Source organism: Manis pentadactyla, chromosome 11, assembly GCF_030020395.1.
Source record: "Manis pentadactyla isolate mManPen7 chromosome 11, mManPen7.hap1, whole genome shotgun sequence".
NCBI lineage: Eukaryota > Metazoa > Chordata > Mammalia > Pholidota > Manidae > Manis > Manis pentadactyla.
The window spans coordinates 81,389,170-81,410,328 of record NC_080029.1 but is presented as its reverse complement, the minus strand read 5'-3'; the positions used below and the strand labels follow the sequence as shown (position 1 = coordinate 81,410,328).

The 21,159-nt window shown below is 38.1% G+C and overlaps 1 protein-coding gene and 1 non-coding gene across 2 annotated transcripts; both read right to left on the bottom strand.

Moving 5' to 3' along the window:
- Positions 1-9,951: 9,951 nt before the first annotated feature.
- Positions 9,952-10,140, bottom strand: LOC118909895 (U2 spliceosomal RNA). The gene has a single exon (XR_005023764.2). It is a non-coding gene; the product is annotated as a U2 spliceosomal RNA (small nuclear RNA).
- A 904-nt stretch (positions 10,141-11,044) lies between these two features.
- On the bottom strand, positions 11,045-11,818 carry LOC118909884 (olfactory receptor 4Q3). The gene has a single exon (XM_036880659.2). The coding sequence runs from the start codon at positions 11,816-11,818 to the stop codon at positions 11,045-11,047; it is 774 nt and encodes a 257-aa protein (XP_036736554.2).
- Positions 11,819-21,159: the final 9,341 nt, after the last annotated feature.

Sequence of the window (21,159 nt, the reverse complement as noted above, 5' to 3'; positions counted from 1 at the left end):
CAAATTAAAATAGAGATCAAGGAATATATAGAAACAAATGACAACAATAACAGAAAGCCCAACTTCCGTGGGACGCAGAGAAAGCAGTCTTAAGAGGAAAGTACATTGTGATCCAGGCACATTGAAGAAGCAAGAACAATCCCAATTGAATAGTCTAACATCACAATTATCGAAATTGGAAAAAGAAGATCAAATGAAGGCTAAAGTCACCAGAAGGAGGGCCATAATAAAGATCAGAGAAGAAATAAACAAAATTGAGAAAAACAAAACAATAGCAAAAATCAATGAAACCAAGAGCTGGTTCTTTGAGAAAATAAACAAAATAGATAAGCCTCTAGCCAAACTTATTAAGAGAAAAAGAGAATCAACACAAATCAACAGAATCAGAAATGAGAATGGGAAAATCACGACAGACTCCACAGAAATACAAAGAATTATTAAAGAATACTATGAAAACCTATATGCCAACAAGCTGGAAAACCTAGAAGAAATGTACAACTTCCTAGAAAAATACAACCTTCCAAGACAGACCAAGGAAGAAACACAAAAGTTAAACAAACCAATTACAAGCAAAGAAATTGAAACTGTAATTTAAAAACTACCCAGGAACAAAACACCCGGGTCAGACGGATTTACCTTGGAATTTTATCAGACATACAGAGAAGACATAATACCTATTCTCCTTAAAGTTTTCCAAAAAATAGAAGAGGAGGGAATACTCCCAAACTCAATCTTTGAAGCCAACATCAACCTAATACCAAAACCAGGCAAAGAACCCACCAAAAAAGAAAACTACAGACCAATATCCCAATTAAAAAATGGGCAGAGGAACTGAACAGACACTTCTCCAAAAAAGAAATACAGATAGCCAACAGACCCCACCAAAAAAGAAAACTACAGACCAATATCCCTGATAAACGTACATGCAAAAATACTCAACAAAATATTAGCAAACCGAATTCAAAAATACATCAAAAGGATCATACACCATGACCAAGTAGGATTCAACCCAGGGATGCAAGGATGGTACAGCATTCGAAAATCCATCAACATCATCCACCACATTAACAAAAAGAAAGACAAAAACCACATGATCATCTCCATAGACGCTGAAAAATCATTTGACAAAATTCAACATCCTTTCATGATAAAAACTTTCAGCAAAATGGGAATAGAGGGCAAGTATCTCAACATAATAAAGGCCAGAAATGCAAGGAATCCAGATTGCTAAAGAAGAAATTAAACTTTCACTATTTGCAGATGACAAGATATTGTACATAAAAAACCCTAAACACTCCACTCCAAAACTACAAAGGAAAAACTGAAGGAACAAAACAGCAGCGGAATCACAGAACCCAAGAATGGACTAACAGGTACCAAAGGGAATGGGACTGGGGAGGATGTGTGGGTAGAGAGGGATAAGGAAGGGGGAGGAAGAAGGGGGGTATTAAGATCAGCATGCATGGGGGGGTGGGAGAAAGGGGAGGGCTGTACAACACAGAGAAGACAAGTAGTGATTCTACAACATTTAGCTATGCTGATGGACAGTGACTGTAAAGGGGTTTATAGCGGAGACCTGGTATAGGGGAGAGCCTAGTAAACATAATATTCTTCATGTAAGTGTAGACAAAAGATAACAAAAAAAAAGAAATAAATAAATAAAAGGGGGATTACTCCATGATATGATAAAGCTAACTGCAAATCAATGATTAATGCATGTTTTAATATCCTTAATTTTGATCGCTTAAAGTGTGTCAGATAATCGGCTATGGAGGTACACTTTTCTGATAATATTCCTTTCTCTTAGAAAAAAAAGCAGTTCCTGTGTGGTGACCTCCAATAAGTTCTACACAATGGTATAAAGGGCATATCAAATTGTGGGCAAAGGGTTTGTTTGTGTTTATACAGAGGATCAAAGCCTAATTTGGCTACCCAGAAAATGAACTACGATACGATATGAAGAAGAACTTCCAACATCAGCACTCTCAGGAAGAATCATACCAGAAGATGATCATCAAGAAAACCTCAACAAAGATCCAGGCAATGCTGCAGTTGTAACTACATTCATCCCACCATTTCCTGGACTTGCCATTGGAATGAAGAAGGAGATATCTAAGCTGGCCTGTGCATACAGTAAAACAACAAATTTGACTGGATCTACACTGTTGTATCTCAACAAAAAATTAGAAGTGCAAGTTGTAGCGCTCCAAAATCTTACAACTACAGACTATCTACTGTTTAAAGAACATATGGGATGTGAACAGTTCCCAGGAATGGGCTGTTTTAATTTGTCTGATTTCTCTCAGACTGTTCAAGTACAGTTGGACAATATCCATCATATCATAGACAAATTTTCACAAATGCCTAGGGTGCCTAACTGGTTTTCTTGGCTTCACTGGAGATGGCTGGTAATTATAGATCTGCTTTGGTTATGTAACGGTATTCCTATTATGTTAATGTGTGTGTGCAATTTAATTAGTAGTTTAAAACCTATACATGCTTAAGTTACTCTACAAGAAGATATGTCAAAGAAATAATCAATCTTCCCATGTTTTCTTCCATCTGCTACCTCTATAGCTCTTCTTCCTTCCTAATTACAACCCTAAAATAGAATTCGTGCCTCATATCGAATTTACCGTGTATCATAATTCCTCCAAGTGGTAAAGATACCTCAAGACAAATGCTGGGCATAGAAGCCACAGGGCATAAATATGCAAAGAAGTAAAAAGCTAACCTTTTCAAACAATAAGGCTTCTCTCTCACTTACCAACTTTACATTTCCCTGTATGGCCCCGGAAGATGACTGGTTAGCCAGAGACGGGTAAGATTCCTCAAGGGAGGAACAACCTAAGACAGGCACAGTCGCAGGGGGGCCATCAGATGAGAAATTGGGGATCAACAGAGGTGAGGCTTAGAACCTCACCCCCCCTGTTTTGAGAGAAATCTTCTGCATCTGTGGATGTTTTATTGCCCTAGTCTAGCTTGGATTAACAGTTAGTCTACAGGCACACACCTGATCATCTACATTTGCTCTCTTACAACACTAAACTATGTTTTCTACCTTTATCTTGTATCTACCTACCACTTCAGCATTTTATTAAAAATAATAACAATAATAATAATAATGGAGAAATGTGGGATACACATATAAATCAAGTACAAAAATCAAACCAATATTCATATTTGTCCTGATTGTTTATAGTTTATAATGCGTGATCAAAACGAAAGTTTCTGTGATGACTGCCCTTGTACTGTTCACCATGTAAGAACTTATTCACTATGTAAGAATTTGTTCATCATGTAAGAACTTGTTTGTTATGCTTCAGAAGATTGGAGATCGATGAGAATTAGGCTTGGGGTGGATTAATGATTGTGCATTGAGCATTGACTGCCCTATACAGAATTTTATTGTTGTTAACAACCATTTGATCAATAAATATGAGAGATGCCCTCTCAGAAAAAAAAAAGTGACCCCATTTCACAAATTATATACAGGAATGTTTAAGGCATACAGAGAAAAATATTGCATAAAACAATCAGGGGAGAACTCTTGAAAGAGGTGAATCATGAGATGGGCTCTAAAGTTTTCTTGGAATAAAAATGGCTTTTCTGAAGCATTGCAAGTTACCAGCTACCCTCATCTCTACTGGAAGCATCTCTTTTCTGCACAGATAGTACAAGTGGAGTGATTTGAGTCTAAGCACCCTCACTAACTGGTTAACTTTGTGTTAATCTGTTTATTTTCTCTGAATCTCAGTTTTCCTATCTGTACAAGATGAATGAGGTTATTTTACTTTATAACTGTTACAGAAATAACATGAGGTTATCTATGTGACTCTTTTAGTATTTATGATGTATTTCACTTTATAATTTTACTTTATCATAAATAATACAAAGTGGGACATTTCTAATAAGTAGAAATTATAATTTGATTTATGCAGCTCTTATACAAAATTTGTTTAGACAAAAATGTAGAAAATATTAAAGTTCATGAGATAATAAACTATAGTATCTTCCTTTATAGCAGTAACATTTATATTAGTTAACATTTACTAAGTACTTTATTATGTGCAGGATTGTATGCTAAACAAAAAAATGATTTCTTAGAGTCCTAATTTATCCTGTGCCTTTGATTATCCACAACTGAGGAAGCAATTTACTAGCCCTTTGTAGAGCTGAGAGATAAAGACTAGTAATTTGAGCAATTAAAGTCTTGAAAAAAAACTGCAAATGTGTAATATAATGTAGACCAAGACATATCTGTAACATCTTCTATATTTCACATAGCACCAGTCTTTATTTATCCTTAGCTTAAATATTTATTAAGCATATTCTCTGTGTCTAGTACAATGCTGTGAATATAAAAAGATGAGTAAAATCTGATTCCTGTGACTTTATTCATTCATCTAACCATTGGCAAAACAAATGAAATGCAGAGAGGAAATTGAATTATCCAGGTTTCACTGTTAGTGATAAAACTAGGACTAAATTCCTGCTAAAATAATTTTGATACACACTTTAAACTGTAATAAACTATTGTCTTAATTGCTCAATAGAATTTTTAGAACAGATGTTATAAAGTGGGCAAAGTATTTAAAGATTCCTCTTTATCCTTGAATATGACTCGAGTCAATGAACATTATCTTTCCTCTCACTGATTGCTGTCTTGTCATTCCAAATAGGACACTTACTCTGACGGTCTTCTTGAGTGTGGTCCCAAGACATGGATTTGAACAACCTGAGATCTTCTTGGATCAATAAACCTTCTGAGATAGAAATGTGATCTATATCTAGATATTCCAGTAAAAGGTTGAGATATATATAGTGATACTTCTCTTATGTATGTGTCACATTGCACAAACAGGATTATATCTACAGCCAAGAAGAGGTCCTGAGTTTGTTCATTTGTTCTGTCTCTCTCTCTCTCTCTCTCTCTCTCTTCTCTCTACTCCACTCTTTTCCTCTCTCTCTTATGATTTTTTAAGTATATAATCAATCATGCCATGGTTTCTGATCTTGGTCTGCAAGAGTGTCTATTCATATTCTGGCTGCTAAGAGAGACTGTCTGCAATCTTTATGCATCATCACACCCCCAGGGAATTGTCAGAACAGCAATTGGGTAGCATCTGGAGAGTATTGTTAGGCAGAGAAAATCCAGGTGCAATCCCATTCAGTGAGTCCCTGTAAAACTATATTGAAGGCTACTTGATAAATAACTAGTTAATGAATATTCAGGCCATTTCCTCAGTTTTGGAGAACTTACTCTAAGTTGGGACAAAAGAAGAGAGATGGTGACAGTATCACTATATTGGACCACTAACCGAACAACAAAATAGTGTATCTGCTCATAAAACTATTAATTATTTCACTTCACTTTAAAATTTGCTGAAGCTTAAGGAGACAAGCAAGATTTTAATTCAGTGGGATTGTGCAGATCCTGCCCTAGTCCTAATATGACTTCCTAAGGGATTTAGGTCAAGGAGGCCTGAGTAGCACTGTGGATTACACCTCTGAAATCTAGTATAAAATTTATCACTGAATTACAGTGTGAACTTTCAGGTCAAGCCTAAAGTTTGCCTGCTCAAATGGCTACCATAACAGGAAAAACAGAGTAACCAAATAGCATTCACCTTGATGAGAAAGATCTTCTGAGGCAGAAAGGATTACCATATTGCCGAGTAAATGCTTTTTGTCCTTGTTGGTAACTCTTTAAAGTTCTATGACTCCCCAGGTTATATATAAAGGGGCTGTTCAGACAGGAAAGAGCCAATAGTGGCAGTCCTAATTTTGCTGAGTTGCTCATTTGAAGTGAAAGACTGTCACATGCTTCTCTCTTCTTTCCTCCTCATCTTGTTCTGGTCTTTCTTTCTTTCCTAACTTCCTTCCAATGTTCCTTCTTTTATTTTCTTCATTTTCTTCCTTCAACAAACCATTTAGCCAAACAAAGACAAATACTGTATGATACCACTTATATGTGTAATCTATAAAAGCCAAACTCATAGAAACACAGAATAGAATGGTAGTTGCAGGGGTGAGGGTGCAGGAATCACACGGATGTTGTTGAAGGACACAAACTTGCAGCTATTATGAATAAGTTCTAGAGACCTAATGCACAGCATAGTGATTGTAGTTAATAATACTGTATTACACACTTCAAAGTTGCTAAGAGACTAGATCTTAACTGTTCTCATTTGAGAAAAGAAATGATAATTACATGGCATGATAGAGATGTTAGCCAAAGCTGTGGTGGTAATCATATTGCAATACAAATGTAGCAAATCGACACATTTTACACCTTAAACTTACACAATGTTATAGGTTAATTGTATCTCAATTTAAAAAAAATGCATCAAGCACTTACAGCTGGGCACTGTGCTGGATACTTCAGATACAAAGACCACTAAACAATGAGGCAGCCCAATAAGTGAGAAGAAAATTGCAGTAAATATGGTATCTGTGATGCTGACTAAAGATATCGTAACATGCCGTGAGAATTCATATGAGGGGATCAGTTAATCAGCTCTACAAGATCAGAGATGACTTCCACGTAGAATCTTAATCTGAGTATTGAATGTAAAAAACGTCAGTAAGGAAGCAAGAGGAAGAGGAAGCAGATGAAGCAACGTGTTGAGGCATAAAGGTATGGGGAAACTATAAATAGTTCAGAGGTTAATGCAATGGGAAAACCTGGAATTAGAATGGAGACTTGGTCTCAGAACAAGCCTAGCCACTTATAACTGGGCCCAAACTCTAGAGTGGTACTATAGCAAAGTCAGTAATATGTGGACTCCTAGGTAATATCCTCGATTTTCTTATCCTCACACATATCCCAAATTGCTACAGATTTCCATGATATTTGTACCAGAGTCTGAGAAAGGATAAAACTTGCAGATAAAAAACTGTATACTTAAAGGAAAAAAGTGGAAGAGATTAATAAGGATAGGAAACAGTTAACTTAAGAGATAGTAACCAGATTGCATTGTATCTACTTTACAGATTTTACTATTTCCTCTAAAAACAGAAGCTATCCAGATGCTTGTTTGTTTATGGAATAACTACAAAAAGCTTCTTGGGAACATAAAGAGTATAAGGACAATAAATCAATTACCAGCATGATAATAAATCAAAAATAGATAAGCATACTCATTAAGGAAAAACTATTAAAATCTAAGTAAATTGTGTAGTCTACTTATAACAATGTATCAGGATTGGTTTCTTCTGACAAATATACTGTGGTACTAAGATGTTAACAATAGGGGAAATGGTGTAAGGTACACAGAAACTGTACTATCTTTGCAACTTTTCTATAAATTTAAACTGTTCTAAATTATTTAAATTTTGAAAAGGATGGTATAAAAGCCTTGAAGGTATGATGTTAACCAGAACGTTTTTACAAAACACTTAAAATGTGATTTTATACATAATTTTGAGGGTGCATATATCATGAATATGGATTGTGTGTTGAAGCTGGCTCAATACGCATGGGGAAGTTATTAGGAATTTGCTGTCACATGGCAGGTCCAGAGCCAAAAGCTCTAGTTCATCTTTCTGTCCTGTGATTCTCTGATCAAATGATTGTACAATCTGCCTTTGTTTACTTCTTAATTTAACAGAACAATTAGTAATAACAGTAACATCAGCTGTAAATATTTATTGAGTTCTAACCACATGTAGACACACTTATTAAGATGTATTATTTTGTTTAGTTTTCCTGAGAACCTTTTGAAGTGGATACCACCGCTGTCATTGTACAGATGAAGGGGCATTAACAAGGTAACTCAGTTGCACTCTGGTAGGTGGTGGAGCTGGACATGATGAAGCTGCCTGACTCCAGAGTCCATACTGCTGACCACTCTACTCTAGTACTGCCAATTATCTGGACTCATGCATTGTCTTAGAATGCTGTTCACCTCCTCTGATGCATACTGAAAGACTTTACAATGAGATATTTGGGTGATCTATTGATGCTTGGTGGCAAGATGTCTGTCACATGTTTCCAGGCACATTATAGGCACCCAGCAAGTAGTTATTAAATCAGTGAGTGAATAATAAATTAACAATGAATTAATAAATGAAAAAGTATTATAAGATCCAAAAATCTGTAGGATTTATTTATTAGAGAAATATCTCCCAGAAATTGTTTTTTCTACTTTAGTAGTAAATGTTGTGATGGCCTGATGATTTCTCTCCAATAATACGTCTCAATTATTAAATTGAGAAGGGTTCTTAAAAGGAGAACTTTGGCAATGGAATGAAAGGTTTTCGGACTCTCATTGGCCCATTCACAATGTGTGCTTTGGGGCTAGACTACACAAATCTGCAGTCTTAGTTCCTGTGTGTCCTGGAAATATGAAGTCAAAAACTCTCCCATGGTTTCATGAATCAGACTTATCTTTGTCTACTTTCAACTATTTCAGTACCCCGAATGGACACAAATGCTGGAACAAAGGGGCAGACCTTCCCAAATACCTGTGGGATCTCGAGCAAAACTACAAATGGAACCCATGTACCATCTCTAAAGGCTATTAATCAGGGTAACAAAATTTAAATAATTTTTTTAAATGTCATACTCAGAGAATAATGCTATCACACTCTTATAATTACTGAAAGACCTGTTTCAAGTTTAAAATCCTTAGACTCCTTGAATTTCTACATCAGACATGGCAGTGTGGAAACAAGCTTTGGCCCTCAGTTCCCTGTCCACCTCTTCTCCTGGTTCCAAATCCCAACACAACAGGTCTCTCTGGTCTGAATGCAGACTCTGCAGCCCAGATGTCAGGTTCGTCCACACACTTTGCACACACTGCCCTTCAGCCTAAAGAGCAAATGCCAGGGGTATGACCAGCCCTCAGAAGGACAGACCCAAAGAAGAGGCTCAGACAGGCCATGGAAGTGGGCTCAGGGCATTTGAGCAGGTAACTCTGGAGAAAATACCAATCATGTCCAATCTGAAAAGCAAAAATGTTATCAGCTTATGTTTGACAAAAAGAATTTTAATATAGACGATTGATCAAGTATTGGAGCACTGAAAATGGAAAACGGAATACACAAAGTTCTTGCTTTTGTGAATATAGTGTTACCAATCCCATTATCAAGAGGACATTTAAAATGATTTCTCAAGACCTTAAGTTTTGCTATGAAAGAGGAACATTATAAAAAGGGGAAGTTGCAGCCAGCTGATACAAAAAGAAAGCTGGGAGCTTCATATCCCTGCAATGTGCGTGGCTGACCCACAGCACCACTTAAACCTTCCAGTCAATCCATATACTGCCATCTAGCGGGCAGTCTCTCCGCTCCTGCTCTTCGGAATATTCCCTGTAGGCACCTCTGTGGAAACGTAGAGAGGGAAGGAGGACAGTGTGATCTGTACCAAGGAAGCCACTCCCACCTTCATTTATCCTTCCTTTTAAGAAATCATCTAAGGTCCTACATGACCAGGGCTATTGAAAGTTACCTAATAAATCCAAATATTAGGTGGGGTTGCAGACATTTTTTTCCCCTGAGATATTGTTTACAGCTAATTAATCAAAAGAGCCTCTCCAGAGCAGATGGCTAGGAAATAAAATGAGAAAAAAAATTAAAATATTGATAAAAACCTTCATATATTATTACTTAGTAAACAGATATCTTTCCATAGCCATAAAAAGTTGCAAAGATCCTTATGTCAGAAATAACCTTAAATATAAATGTTTAAGTGCATGTTTTTAGGGATCTCCCAGCTCTGCAGCTTCTATATCTATTTAGTAGAAAAATAAATCATTAGTCCGTATAACTGGGATATATAATATTTCTGGAGAGAAAAATATTAGCTTAATCTTAATGACCTAAAATTACTAGCTTTCTTGGTTGATTATACTTTTCCTGACAGATCTTGGACAAGTCACTTAACAAATCCGACTTTATAAAAATGGAGCTGAAAAATATTACCTATGCCTCAAAGTATTTTTTTTTTTTTGGTGCACAGTTCCCAGAAGTACTGCAATACCAGTTCAATGCATGGAGTGGACGGAGCAAGCTCCTAATTCCATCTCCCTGCTCCAAAAATCCATTTAATATATTGTCCTCAGATAGAGGACGTATCAGATATTAAACTGATAAGAGATACTACACTTGATCTTAGCCAAAAGGCCGAGAAGCGATTCAAAGAACTTTTGAGACTCAGGAAACAACTATGAGAACTTTAAACCACAGCTCATTTTTTTCTCTTTTCTTTGAGAGTTCAGAGCTCTTCAATATTATGATCAGTTGAGCCAGCCAACCAACTCACCCCCACTGTAATCCCACTCAAGGTAAAATTGGAGGTAAAATGGGACCCCTCCCCTGGAGGAGCCTCTGAGGCAGAATGCCGAGCACTCCCAGATCCCCAGAACTCCAGGCTTCCTTTCCTTCACTCGTAACTTTGCTAAGAGCATATGTTCATCCAAATGAACTGAATTCTTGCATTTCTAAAATTTGGCACAATACAGAACCCAATTCCTGGGTGACCACTAATATGTAAGGTGGTTAGTGCTGTTTTAGGCTTTGCTAGAGACAGAACAAAAGGGTTTCGCTGCCCCAGAAGAGACTGGTGAGACATCAGAAGGAACTTCCTGACCCTACGAGTCCTTACACCTTGGAGGAGCAGGACAGAAAAGATGTCACGTCATCTCACAATTGAGAATTTAAAAGTGAAGTGAATTAAATAAATGAAAACTACTTGTAAACAAACTGATAGAAGGGCTGATCTTTCAAGGTGTTCCCTTGGCCCTAGTACTTAATTATTTTCTGTTATTGTATGTGGGCCAATAAACATTCCTGACTTCCCTAACCAAGGGAAGCCACCTGTGTCTCACAACTATAATCAATAGCAATGCATTTAATTTTTATGCTGGTTTCTCTTTTATACCAAAGTCACCAAACTGGTTCTCATGCATGTACTCATGTACAAGATAAGATTGTCCCATGAAAGAGTATGTTCTCTAAATCCCCTCTTCCTGTTCACCCTTTAATATGGCAGAAGGATGACACATGCTTTGTCCTCAGCTTCCTCATGGCTGTCTTCATGTCAGTATTTCTGAGTGTGTAGATGAGGGGGTTCAACATAGGGGTAATCACTGTGTAAAAGACGGAGTACCTTATCCATAGAAAAGCTGCAGAATGGCCTCAGGTAGACGAAAACACATGGCACAAAGATGAGGCTGACCGCTGTCAGGTGGGATGCACACGTGGAGAGTGCCTTGCTCTGGCCCTGGTGGAAGCAAGTTCTCAGAGTGATCAGGATGACAGCATAAGAGAACAGCAAAACCAAGAAGCAGACAAGAGAGAGAAGACCACTGTTTGAGATCATCAGCACCTCTACCACATATGTGTCCATGCAGGCTAGTTTGATGACCTGTGGGACATCACAGTAGAAGTTGTCCAGTTCATTGGGGCCACAGAAGGGCAGCTGGATGACCAGGGTGACCTGTGTGATAGAGTGGATGAAACCCCCACACCAGCAAGCAAAAACCAGCTGAAAGCATAGTGGGCGGTTCATGACCGTTGGGTAGTGCAAAGGGTTACATATGGCGACATACCTATCATAGGCCATGACTGTCAGCAGAAACATCTCACTGGCTCCCAGAAAGTGCAGGAAGTAGATCTGGGCCAAGCATCCTGAAAGTGAAATGATCTTGCCCTGCTGCAGGAAATCCCCTAACATCTTGGGCACAGTAACACAGCTCAGGCAAAGGTCAATGAAGGAGAGATAGCCCAAAAAATAGTACATAGGAGTCTGGAGCAGGTGAGCATCAGCTCTCACTGTTAGCACTATCAAGATGTTTCCCAGAATAATAGCCATGTAAAACAAAAAAAATATTAAGAAGAGAAATAGTTGCAGCTGCCAGGAGGATGATAGGCCCAGAAGAACAAATTCAGTCACTTTAGAATTATTTTGTTTTCATCAAGTCAAGAATACCAAGTGACCTAGAGAAAGAATTAAATTGGAACCAAAGAGGTTAAAGTTAGACAGCAGGCAAAATATTATATTTATATACATGTTACCATATTTTGAGTCTGGTTTTTATAGACTCATATTCAAAAATGAAGAAAAGTTAAGCAAGTTCTGTGAGATGGGAAGTATGCATTCCTATACAGACAGAACAAAGAACATTTTATTGCTCTTCTAATTCTTTATTCCCATAATGCTTTTAAGTTGCATTTACAACAAACTAGGAAGTGAGACAATGACATGGGTATGACGTGATGAGAACATGAGAGTCATTCCATTTTCTTTAATAGAATTATATCCTTTAAGGACAAGAGCTCTGGAATGAAGTATCTAGATGCAATGCCCAGCTCTACCACTCACCAGTCAAGTAGTCTCAAGCAAGGTATTAAACCTGAGTGTTATTCTTTCTTTATTCAGCCTAATGTAGGGCAGTAATATTCCCCAAGGTTGTTTTGAGAATCAAATGTAATCTGTTTATGAGAAACATACTCTTAAACAAAAAATGATTAAGTCCCTTAAAGTGAGGGAATGTTTCTTATTCATTCTGTACTCATACTACAATGCTTACTGCATAATTTATCAAATTATTGATTTGAAGGAAGAATGCTCTGTACTATGAATTGCTATGTTGTACAAAGGTTAGTAGCTATTATAAATGCATGTGTTTTTAGGAAAATATTATTGAGGAAGGATTCAAATAAGCTAATGTTCTTTGTCTTTATTTATTATCCCAGGTGACAGAGGTCAGGAAGTTTGTAGAGATTGAGAAAGAAGAAATAAAATCTTTACCTTTAAAGTTTAGGGAAGCATCAGACTCAGGATGAGTAGGACAGTGCTGGAACACACTAATCACCGAAAGAAGAGACTAACTAAGGGCAATGACCCATATCGCTGAGGCATGTATAGAGGCTCAACTTGACCCATTTTGTAGGAAAGATAATTAAGGAAATCAGAACTATGCTGTTTTTGAACTTTTCAACAACCATAGGTACACTTAAAAGAAATAATGGATACACTAAGATATTTTTCTATCCATTTTCTCTTGCTCTACACTTACATTCGCCCCCAACATTGAGTAGGCATATCTTGGATTACAAAGAAAAAATCAGGGAACATTGATACATTTCTTCCCTTGAAGTGGTTAAAAATTAACAGATATCTCTCTGTCTAGGTTAGAATATCTTTAATCTAGAACTAGTTCTTGGAAAAATATGAAGTGACATATAATTTGTGTTTTTCTGTTCCCACTCCAAGTGATCTGTTCTATGATGCATTCGATTCTTTCAAATCATCCAGGGAAAGTTATCCTACAGTTATTCATGTCAAGGATTTATATTTACACTTGCAGAAAAGTACCTGAGTTCCAAACAGAAAAATTCTTAAAACCAAAAAGTTTATTTCTGTACATCATTTTAAGATATGTGAGCAAGATAGAGATTTGGGGTCCAAGGAACCTTTGGATGTCTCTGTCATACCATATATGTGACCATCCTCTTCAGTTGCCTGTACAGCCATATGCATAGATACATCTAATTCCACAATCTGGTAAGTAATGGAAGGAACCACTTCTTTCTGGAATCATTTGGAAAACAAAACAAGACAGGATACCATTTTCTGTCATGTGTATAGCCCTACTCAAGCTATGGTACATTGTAAATTTTCCAATTTGCTTGGGATATAAAGGATTATAAATTTCCATGTGGGAGGGCATTCTCATGTTCTTTCCAGTTATCTAAAATATCTAATTAGCAAAGGTCAAACTCTCATCAAAATCCAGGATCTAATTTTAAACCTCATCTTGGGAAAACTAGAAAGAGTCTGAGAAAGAACAACCAAAGTTATGAAGATTGAAAAGAAGTTTCTGAAACCTGGGGGTGGGTGGGGGGTCAGACAAATGGGAAAGCAAAATCCAAAACATTCTTATAATTTATGGCTTAAAAACATTGTGATTATTTACTAAATAAAGACATAATATGCAAAGGGTAGCCATCTGTATTGTGCACTTATTATTTCACAGGACATAATATAAAGATGAGCTTATATTAAAACAGACAATATTAAAATTAAACTAATCAGAAGAGTAGATGTAATGAGAGTGCATATAACCAGATTACCATAAAACATTTTTAAGTCCTACCTCTTTAAAGTAATATTTAATACTGGGGAACTTCAGTAAAATAGACATTTTTGGATAGTTCCTGGGAGATTAGTGTAATAGGAATTGACTAATAATGATATCAAAATCTTTAAATTTCATAAAACAAAAATAAGCAACCCTGTGTCTTAGGTATTTGAGTTGTAATTCATATGGGATGGATTCTGATTATTCTTAGATTTTCTTACTGACTGAAGAAATTGCCTTCACATCATGACAACCAATAAGTTCACTTTCAGTGTTAATAAAATTGCCATGTTTGGTAGAAACATTTCCAGCTTCTGTATTTCTGAAGTCTCTGATCACAATAAGAAATTCAGCTGCTGAGTGTTCTGTGAACAGTGAAAAGAGCACTACACCCACCAGCATGAAGGGAAGTCCATCACCTAAAACCACCTTCCACCACAGCACAGCTGCCCAGCCAAACCCTGGCTGGGGCCTGGGAAGCGGTGCTCAGAAATGCCATCTCCGTTATCTATTGGGAGCTGTGTGTGTGTGATCAGGCCCTGTCAAGTACTTCATGATTCATGTCCTAAGAATAATCTAAGAATTTGTATAAGTCAATAAAAATGATTTTAAATTGACAAAATGAGCCAAAGCAATTGAGAAACCTTAATGAGAAATGAAAGTCTTATTGGACGAACTCAATACAGCATAGAGGGAAAAGGATAAAATCAAGCTTTTTAAATAATCATGGGTTATTTATGGACAGCTGAGCAGCTACACTCAAGTTTTTCAAAGCAAGGAACCAGAGAGAAAAATACTAAATAATACTGGAGGAAATACTAAAAGGGGGAGTAAAGTCTTCCTCATGGAAGTTGTTATTTTCAAACAATAGAGTATATCATGTTTTTCTCTTTTGTCTATTTCCATCTGTGTTGAAGTACAAGCATTCTCAGAAACTTGACCACAGTAATGATGGCAACTCCTTTGCTAATTGGAGTTAAAATGCCATGTGAACTCCTTTTGGGGGTGTCTGATGTGTTTGCTAATTTCTCCTGAGACACCAAGAAATGGACAATATTCATTAGATAGTACCCATGATGGTATTTCCTACTGAGAAAAGCATAATCTTTCTGCTCTAACATTTTTTGCTTTGTTTGAAGTATTGCATTTCACATTTCATTTGAGAGAGGTGAAGAAGATTGAGCAAAAAGCAACTGAAATAATTCAAGAAATGAAAAATAGGATCCATGTAGAATTAAGTGGTCCTAAAACAATGTTACCATGAATCCAGTGCCTTCTGTTAAATAAAGATCCTATCTTGTCCAAACCTTGAAACCCCCTTCCAAGATACCACCAAGTACTAGAATTCCCAGATGCTATGGAAATTTCATTTTTCTGTGAATGCTTCTAAGTATATAAAACTAGAACAATAAAACCCAAATGATTTCTTAAATTTAAAGATGGAGAAGGTGGGGCGGAAGATGGCGGCGTGAGTAGAGCAGCGGAAATCTCCTCCCAAAACAACATATATCTATGAAAATATAACAAAGACAACCCTTCCTAGAATAAAGACCAGAGGACACAGGACTATATCCAGACCACATCCACACCTGAGAGAACCCAGCGCCTCGCGAAGGGGGTAAGATACAAGCCCCGGCCCCGCGGGAGCCGAGCGCCCCTCCCCCCAGCTCCCGGCGGGAGAAGAGCAGGCAGAGCGGGAGGGAGACGGAGCCCAGGACTGCCGAACACCCAGCCCCAGCCATCCGGGCCAGAGTGTAGGGCCCTCGATACTGGGAAAACAGGGCAGCAAGAACAGGGAGCAGGCACTGGAGGCTGGGCGACAGAGGACATAAGAAAAGCGCGCGACCATTTTTTTTTTTTGCTTTTTTGCTGCTTTGTTTTGGCGAGCGCTGTTTGGAAGTCTTAAAGGGACAGGGACCCCAATATTAGGGAAACAGGGCAGAAAGACCGGTGAGCAGAGGCCTGAGGCTGGCACCGGAGAATAAAGAAAAACGAACGACCACCTTTTTTTTTTTTTAAATAAAAATTTTTTTTTTTTTTAATTAAAAAAATTTTTTTTCTTGTTTTTTTTTGTGGTCGTTGTTTTGTTTTGGCGGGTGCTTTTTGGAAGTCTTAAAGGGGCAGGGCGGGCCACTTAATTCAGAGGTAGGGAATCCGGTACCTCTGGGCACCCTAACCCCTGGGCTGCAGGGAGCAGGGAGGCCCCTTACGGAGATAAATAGCCTCCCAGCTGCTCCTGCTCCAACGCGACTCCACCATTTTGGAGTAGCTGCCCGAGCCAGGCCACGCCCACAGCAACAGCGGAGATTAACTCCATAGCAGCCGGGCAGGAAGCAGAAACCCTGTCTGCGCGCAGCTGCGCAGCACAAGCCACTAGAGGCCGCTGTTCTCCCAGGAGAGGAGGGCCACAAACCAACAAGAAAGGAAGTCCTTCCAGCCGTCACTCGTCCCAGTTCTGCAGACTATTCCTATCACCATGAAAAGGCAAAGCTACAGGCAGACAAAGATCACAGAGACAACACCAGAGAAGGAGACAGACCTAACCAGTCTTCCTGACAAAGAATTCAAAATAAGAATCATAAACATGCTGACAGAGATGCAGAGAAATACGCAAGAAAAATGGGATGAAGTCCGGAAAGAGATCACAGATGCCAGAAAGGAGATCGCAGAAATGAAACAAACTCTGGAAGGGTTTATAAGCAGAATGGATAGAATGCAAGAGGCCATTGATGGAATTGAAATCAGAGAACAGGAATGCATGGAAGCGGACATAGAGAGAGACAAAAGGATCTCCAGGAATGAAACAATATTAAGAGAACTGTGTGACCAATCTAAAAGGAGCAATATCCATATTATAGGGGTCCCAGAAGAAGAAGAGAGAGGCAAAGAGATGGAAAGTATCTTAGAAGAAATAATTGCTGAAAACTTCCCCACACTGGGGGAGGAAGTAATCAAACAGACCACGGAAATACACAGAACCCCCAACAGAAAGGATCCAAGAAGGGCAACACCAAGACACATAATAATTAAAATGGCAAAGATCAAGGACAAGGAAAGAGTGTTAAAGGCAGCTAGAGAGAAAAAGGTCACCTATAAAGGAAAACCCATCAGGCTAACGTCAGATTTCTCAACAGAAACCCTACAGGCCAGAAGAGAATGGCATGATATATTTAATACAATGAAACAGAAGGGCCTTGAACCAAGGATACTGTATCCAGCACGACTATCATTCAAATATGACGGTGGGATTAAACAATTCCCAGACAAACAAAAGCTGAGGGAATTTGCTTTCCACAAACCACCTCTACAGAACATCTTACAGGGACTGCTCTAGATGGGAGCACTCCTAGAAGGAGCACAGCACAAAACACCCAACATATGAAGAATCGAGGAGGAGGAACAAGAAGGGAGAGAAGAAAAGAATCTCCAGACAGTGTATATAACAGCTCAATAAGCGAGCTAAGTTAGGCAGTAAGATACTAAAGAGGCTAACCTTGAACCTTTGGTAACCACGAATTTAAAGCCTGCAATGGCAATAAGTACATATCTTTCAATAGTCACCCTAAATGTTAATGGGTTGAATGCACCAATCAAAAGACACAGAGTAACAGAATGGATAAAAAAGCAAGACCCATCTATATGCTGCTTACAAGAAACTCACCTCAAACCCAAAGACATGTACAGACTAAAAGTCAAGGGATGGAAAAACATATTTCAAGCAAACAACAGTGAGAAGAAAGCAGGGGTTGCAGTACTAATATCAGACAAAATAGACTTCAAAACAAAGAAAGTAACAAGAGATAAAGAAGGACACTACATAATGATAAAGGGCTCAGTCAAACAAGAGGATATAACCATTCTAAATATATATGCACCCAACACAGGAGCACCAGCATATGTGAAACAAATACTAACAGAACTAAAGGGGGATATAGACGGCAATGCATTCATTCTAGGAGACTTCAACACACCACTCACCCCAAAGGATAGATCCACTGGGCAGAAAATAAGTAAGGACACGGAAGCACTGAACAACACAGTAGAGCAGATGGACCTAATAGACATCTATAGAACTCTACATCCAAAAGCAGCGGGATATACATTCTTCTCAAGTGCACATGGAACATTCTCCAGAATAGACCACATACTAGGCCACAAAAAGAGCCTCAGAAAATTCCAAAAGATTGAAATCCTACCAACCAACTTTTCAGACCACAAAGGCATAAAACTAGAAATAAACTGTACAAAGAAAGCAAAGAGGCTCACGAACACATGGAGGCTTAACAACATGCTCCTAAATAATCAATGGATCAATGACCAAATCAAAATGGAGATCCAGCAATATATGGAAACAAATGACAACAACAACACTAAGCCCCAACTTCTGTGGGACACAGCAAAAGCAGTCTTAAGAGGAAAGTATATAGCAATCCAAGCATATTTAAAAAAGGAAGAGCAATCCCAAATGAATGGTCTAATGTCACAATTATCGAAATTGGAAAAAGAAGAACAGATGAGGCCTAAGGTCAGCAGAAGGAGGGACATAATAAAGATCAGAGAAGAAATAAATAAAATTGAGAAGAATAAAATAATAGCAAAAATCAATGAAACCAAGAGCTGGTTCTTCGAGAAAATAAACAAAATAGATAAGCCTCTAGCCAGACTTATTAAGAAGAAAAGAGAGTCAACACAAATCAACAGTATCAGAAACGAGAAAGGAAAAATCACGACGGACCCCACGGAAATGCAAAGAATTATTGGAGAATACTATGAAAACCTATATGCTAACAAGCTGGGAAACCTAGGAGAAATGGACAACTTCCTAGAAAAATATAACCTTCCAAGATTGACCCAGGAAGAAACAGAAAATCTAAACAGACCAATTACCAGCAATGAAATTGAAGAGGTAATCAAAAAACTACCAAAGAACAAAACCCCCGGGCCAGATGGATTTACCTCAGAATTTTATCAGACATACAGGGAAGACATAATACCCATTCTCCTTAAAGTTTTCCAAGAAATAGAAGAGGAGGGGATACTCCCAAACTCATTCTATGAAGCTAACATCACCCTAATACCAAAACCAGGCAAAGACCCCACCAAAAAAGAAAACTACAGACCAATATCCCTGATGAACGTAGATGCAAAAATACTCAACAAAATATTAGCAAACCGAATTCAAAAATACATCAAAAGGATCATACACCATGACCAAGTGGGATTCATCCCAGGGATGCAAGGATGGTACAACATTCGAAAGTCCATCAACATCATCCACCACATCAACAAAAAGAAAGACAAAAACCACATGATCATCTCCATAGATGCTGAAAAAGCATTTGACAACGTTCAACATCCATTCATGTTAAAAACTCTCAGCAAAATGGGAATAGAGGGCAAGTACCTCAACATAATAAAGGCCATCTATGATAAACCCACAGCCAACATTATATTGAACAGCGAGAAGCTGAAAGCATTTCCTCTGAGATCGGGAACTAGACAGGGATGCCCACTCTCTCCACTGTTATTTAACATAGTACTGGAGGTCCTAGCCACGGCAATCAGACAAAATAAAGAAATACAAGGAATCCAGATTGGTAAAGAAGAAGTTAAACTGTCACTATTTGCAGATGACATGATACTGTACATAAAAAACCCTAAAGACTCCACCCCAAAACTACTAGAACTGATATCGGAATACAGCAAAGTTGCAGGATACAAAATCAACACACAGAAATCTGTGGCTTTCCTATATACTAACAATGAACCAACCGAGAGAGAAATCAGGAAAACAACTCCATTCACAATTGCATCAAAAAAAATAAAATACCTAGGAATAAACCTAACCAAAGAAGTGAAAGACTTATACTCTGAAAACTACAAGTCACTCTTAAGAGAAATTAAAGGGGACACTAACAGATGGAAACTCATCCCATGCTCGTGGCTAGGAAGAATTAATATCGTTAAAATGGCCATCCTGCCCAAAGCAATATACAGATTTGATGCAATCCCTATGAAACTACCAGCAACATTCTTCAATGAACTGGAACAAATAATTCAAAAATTCATATGGAAACACCAAAGACCCCGAATAGCCAAAGCAATCCTGAGAAAGAAGAATAAAGTAGGGGGGATCTCACTCCCCAACTTCAAGCTCTACTATAAAGCCATAGTAATCAAGACAATTTGGTACTGGCACAAGAGCAGAACCACAGACCAATGGAACAGACTAGAGAATCCAGACATTAACCCAGACATATATGGTCAATTAATATTTGATAAAGGAGCCATGGACATACAATGGCGAAATGACAGTCTCTTCAACAGGTGGTGCTGGCAAAACTGGACAGCTACATGTAGGAGAATGAAACTGGACCATTGTCTAACCCCATATACAAAAGTAAACTCAAAATGGATCAAAGACCTGAATGTAAGCCATGAAACCATTAAACTCCTGGAAGAAAACATAGGCGAAAACCTCTTAGACATAAACATGAGTGACCTCTTCTTGAACATATCTCCCCGGGCAAGGAAAACAACAGCAAAAATGAGTAAGTGGGACTATATTAAGCTGAAAAGCTTCTGTACAGCAAAAGACACCATCAATAGAACAAGAAGGATCCCTACAGTATGGGAGAATATATTTGAAAATGACACATCCGATAAAGGCTTGACGTCCAGAATATATAAGGAGCTCTCACGCCTCAACAAACAAAAAACAAATAACGCAATTAAAAAATGGGCAGAGGAACTGAACAGACAGTTCTCCAAAAAAGAAATACAGATGGCCAACAGACACATGAAAAGATGCTCCACATCGCTAATTATCAGAGAAATGCAAATTAAAACTACAATGAGGTATCACCTCACACCAGTAAGGATGGCTGCCATCCAAAAGACAAACAACAACAAATGTTGGCGAGGCTGTGGAGAAAGGGGAACCCTCCTACACTGCTGGTGGGAATGTAAGTTAGTTCAACCATTGTGGAAAGCAGTATGGAGGTACATCAAAATGCTCAAAACAGACTTACCATTTGACCCAGGAATTGCACTCCTAGGAATTTACCCT

Coding starts and splice junctions, on each gene's coding strand:
- LOC118909884 (XM_036880659.2), bottom strand. CDS start 11,818: ATGGCTATTATTCTGGGAAACATCTTGATAGTGCTAACAGTGAGAGCT.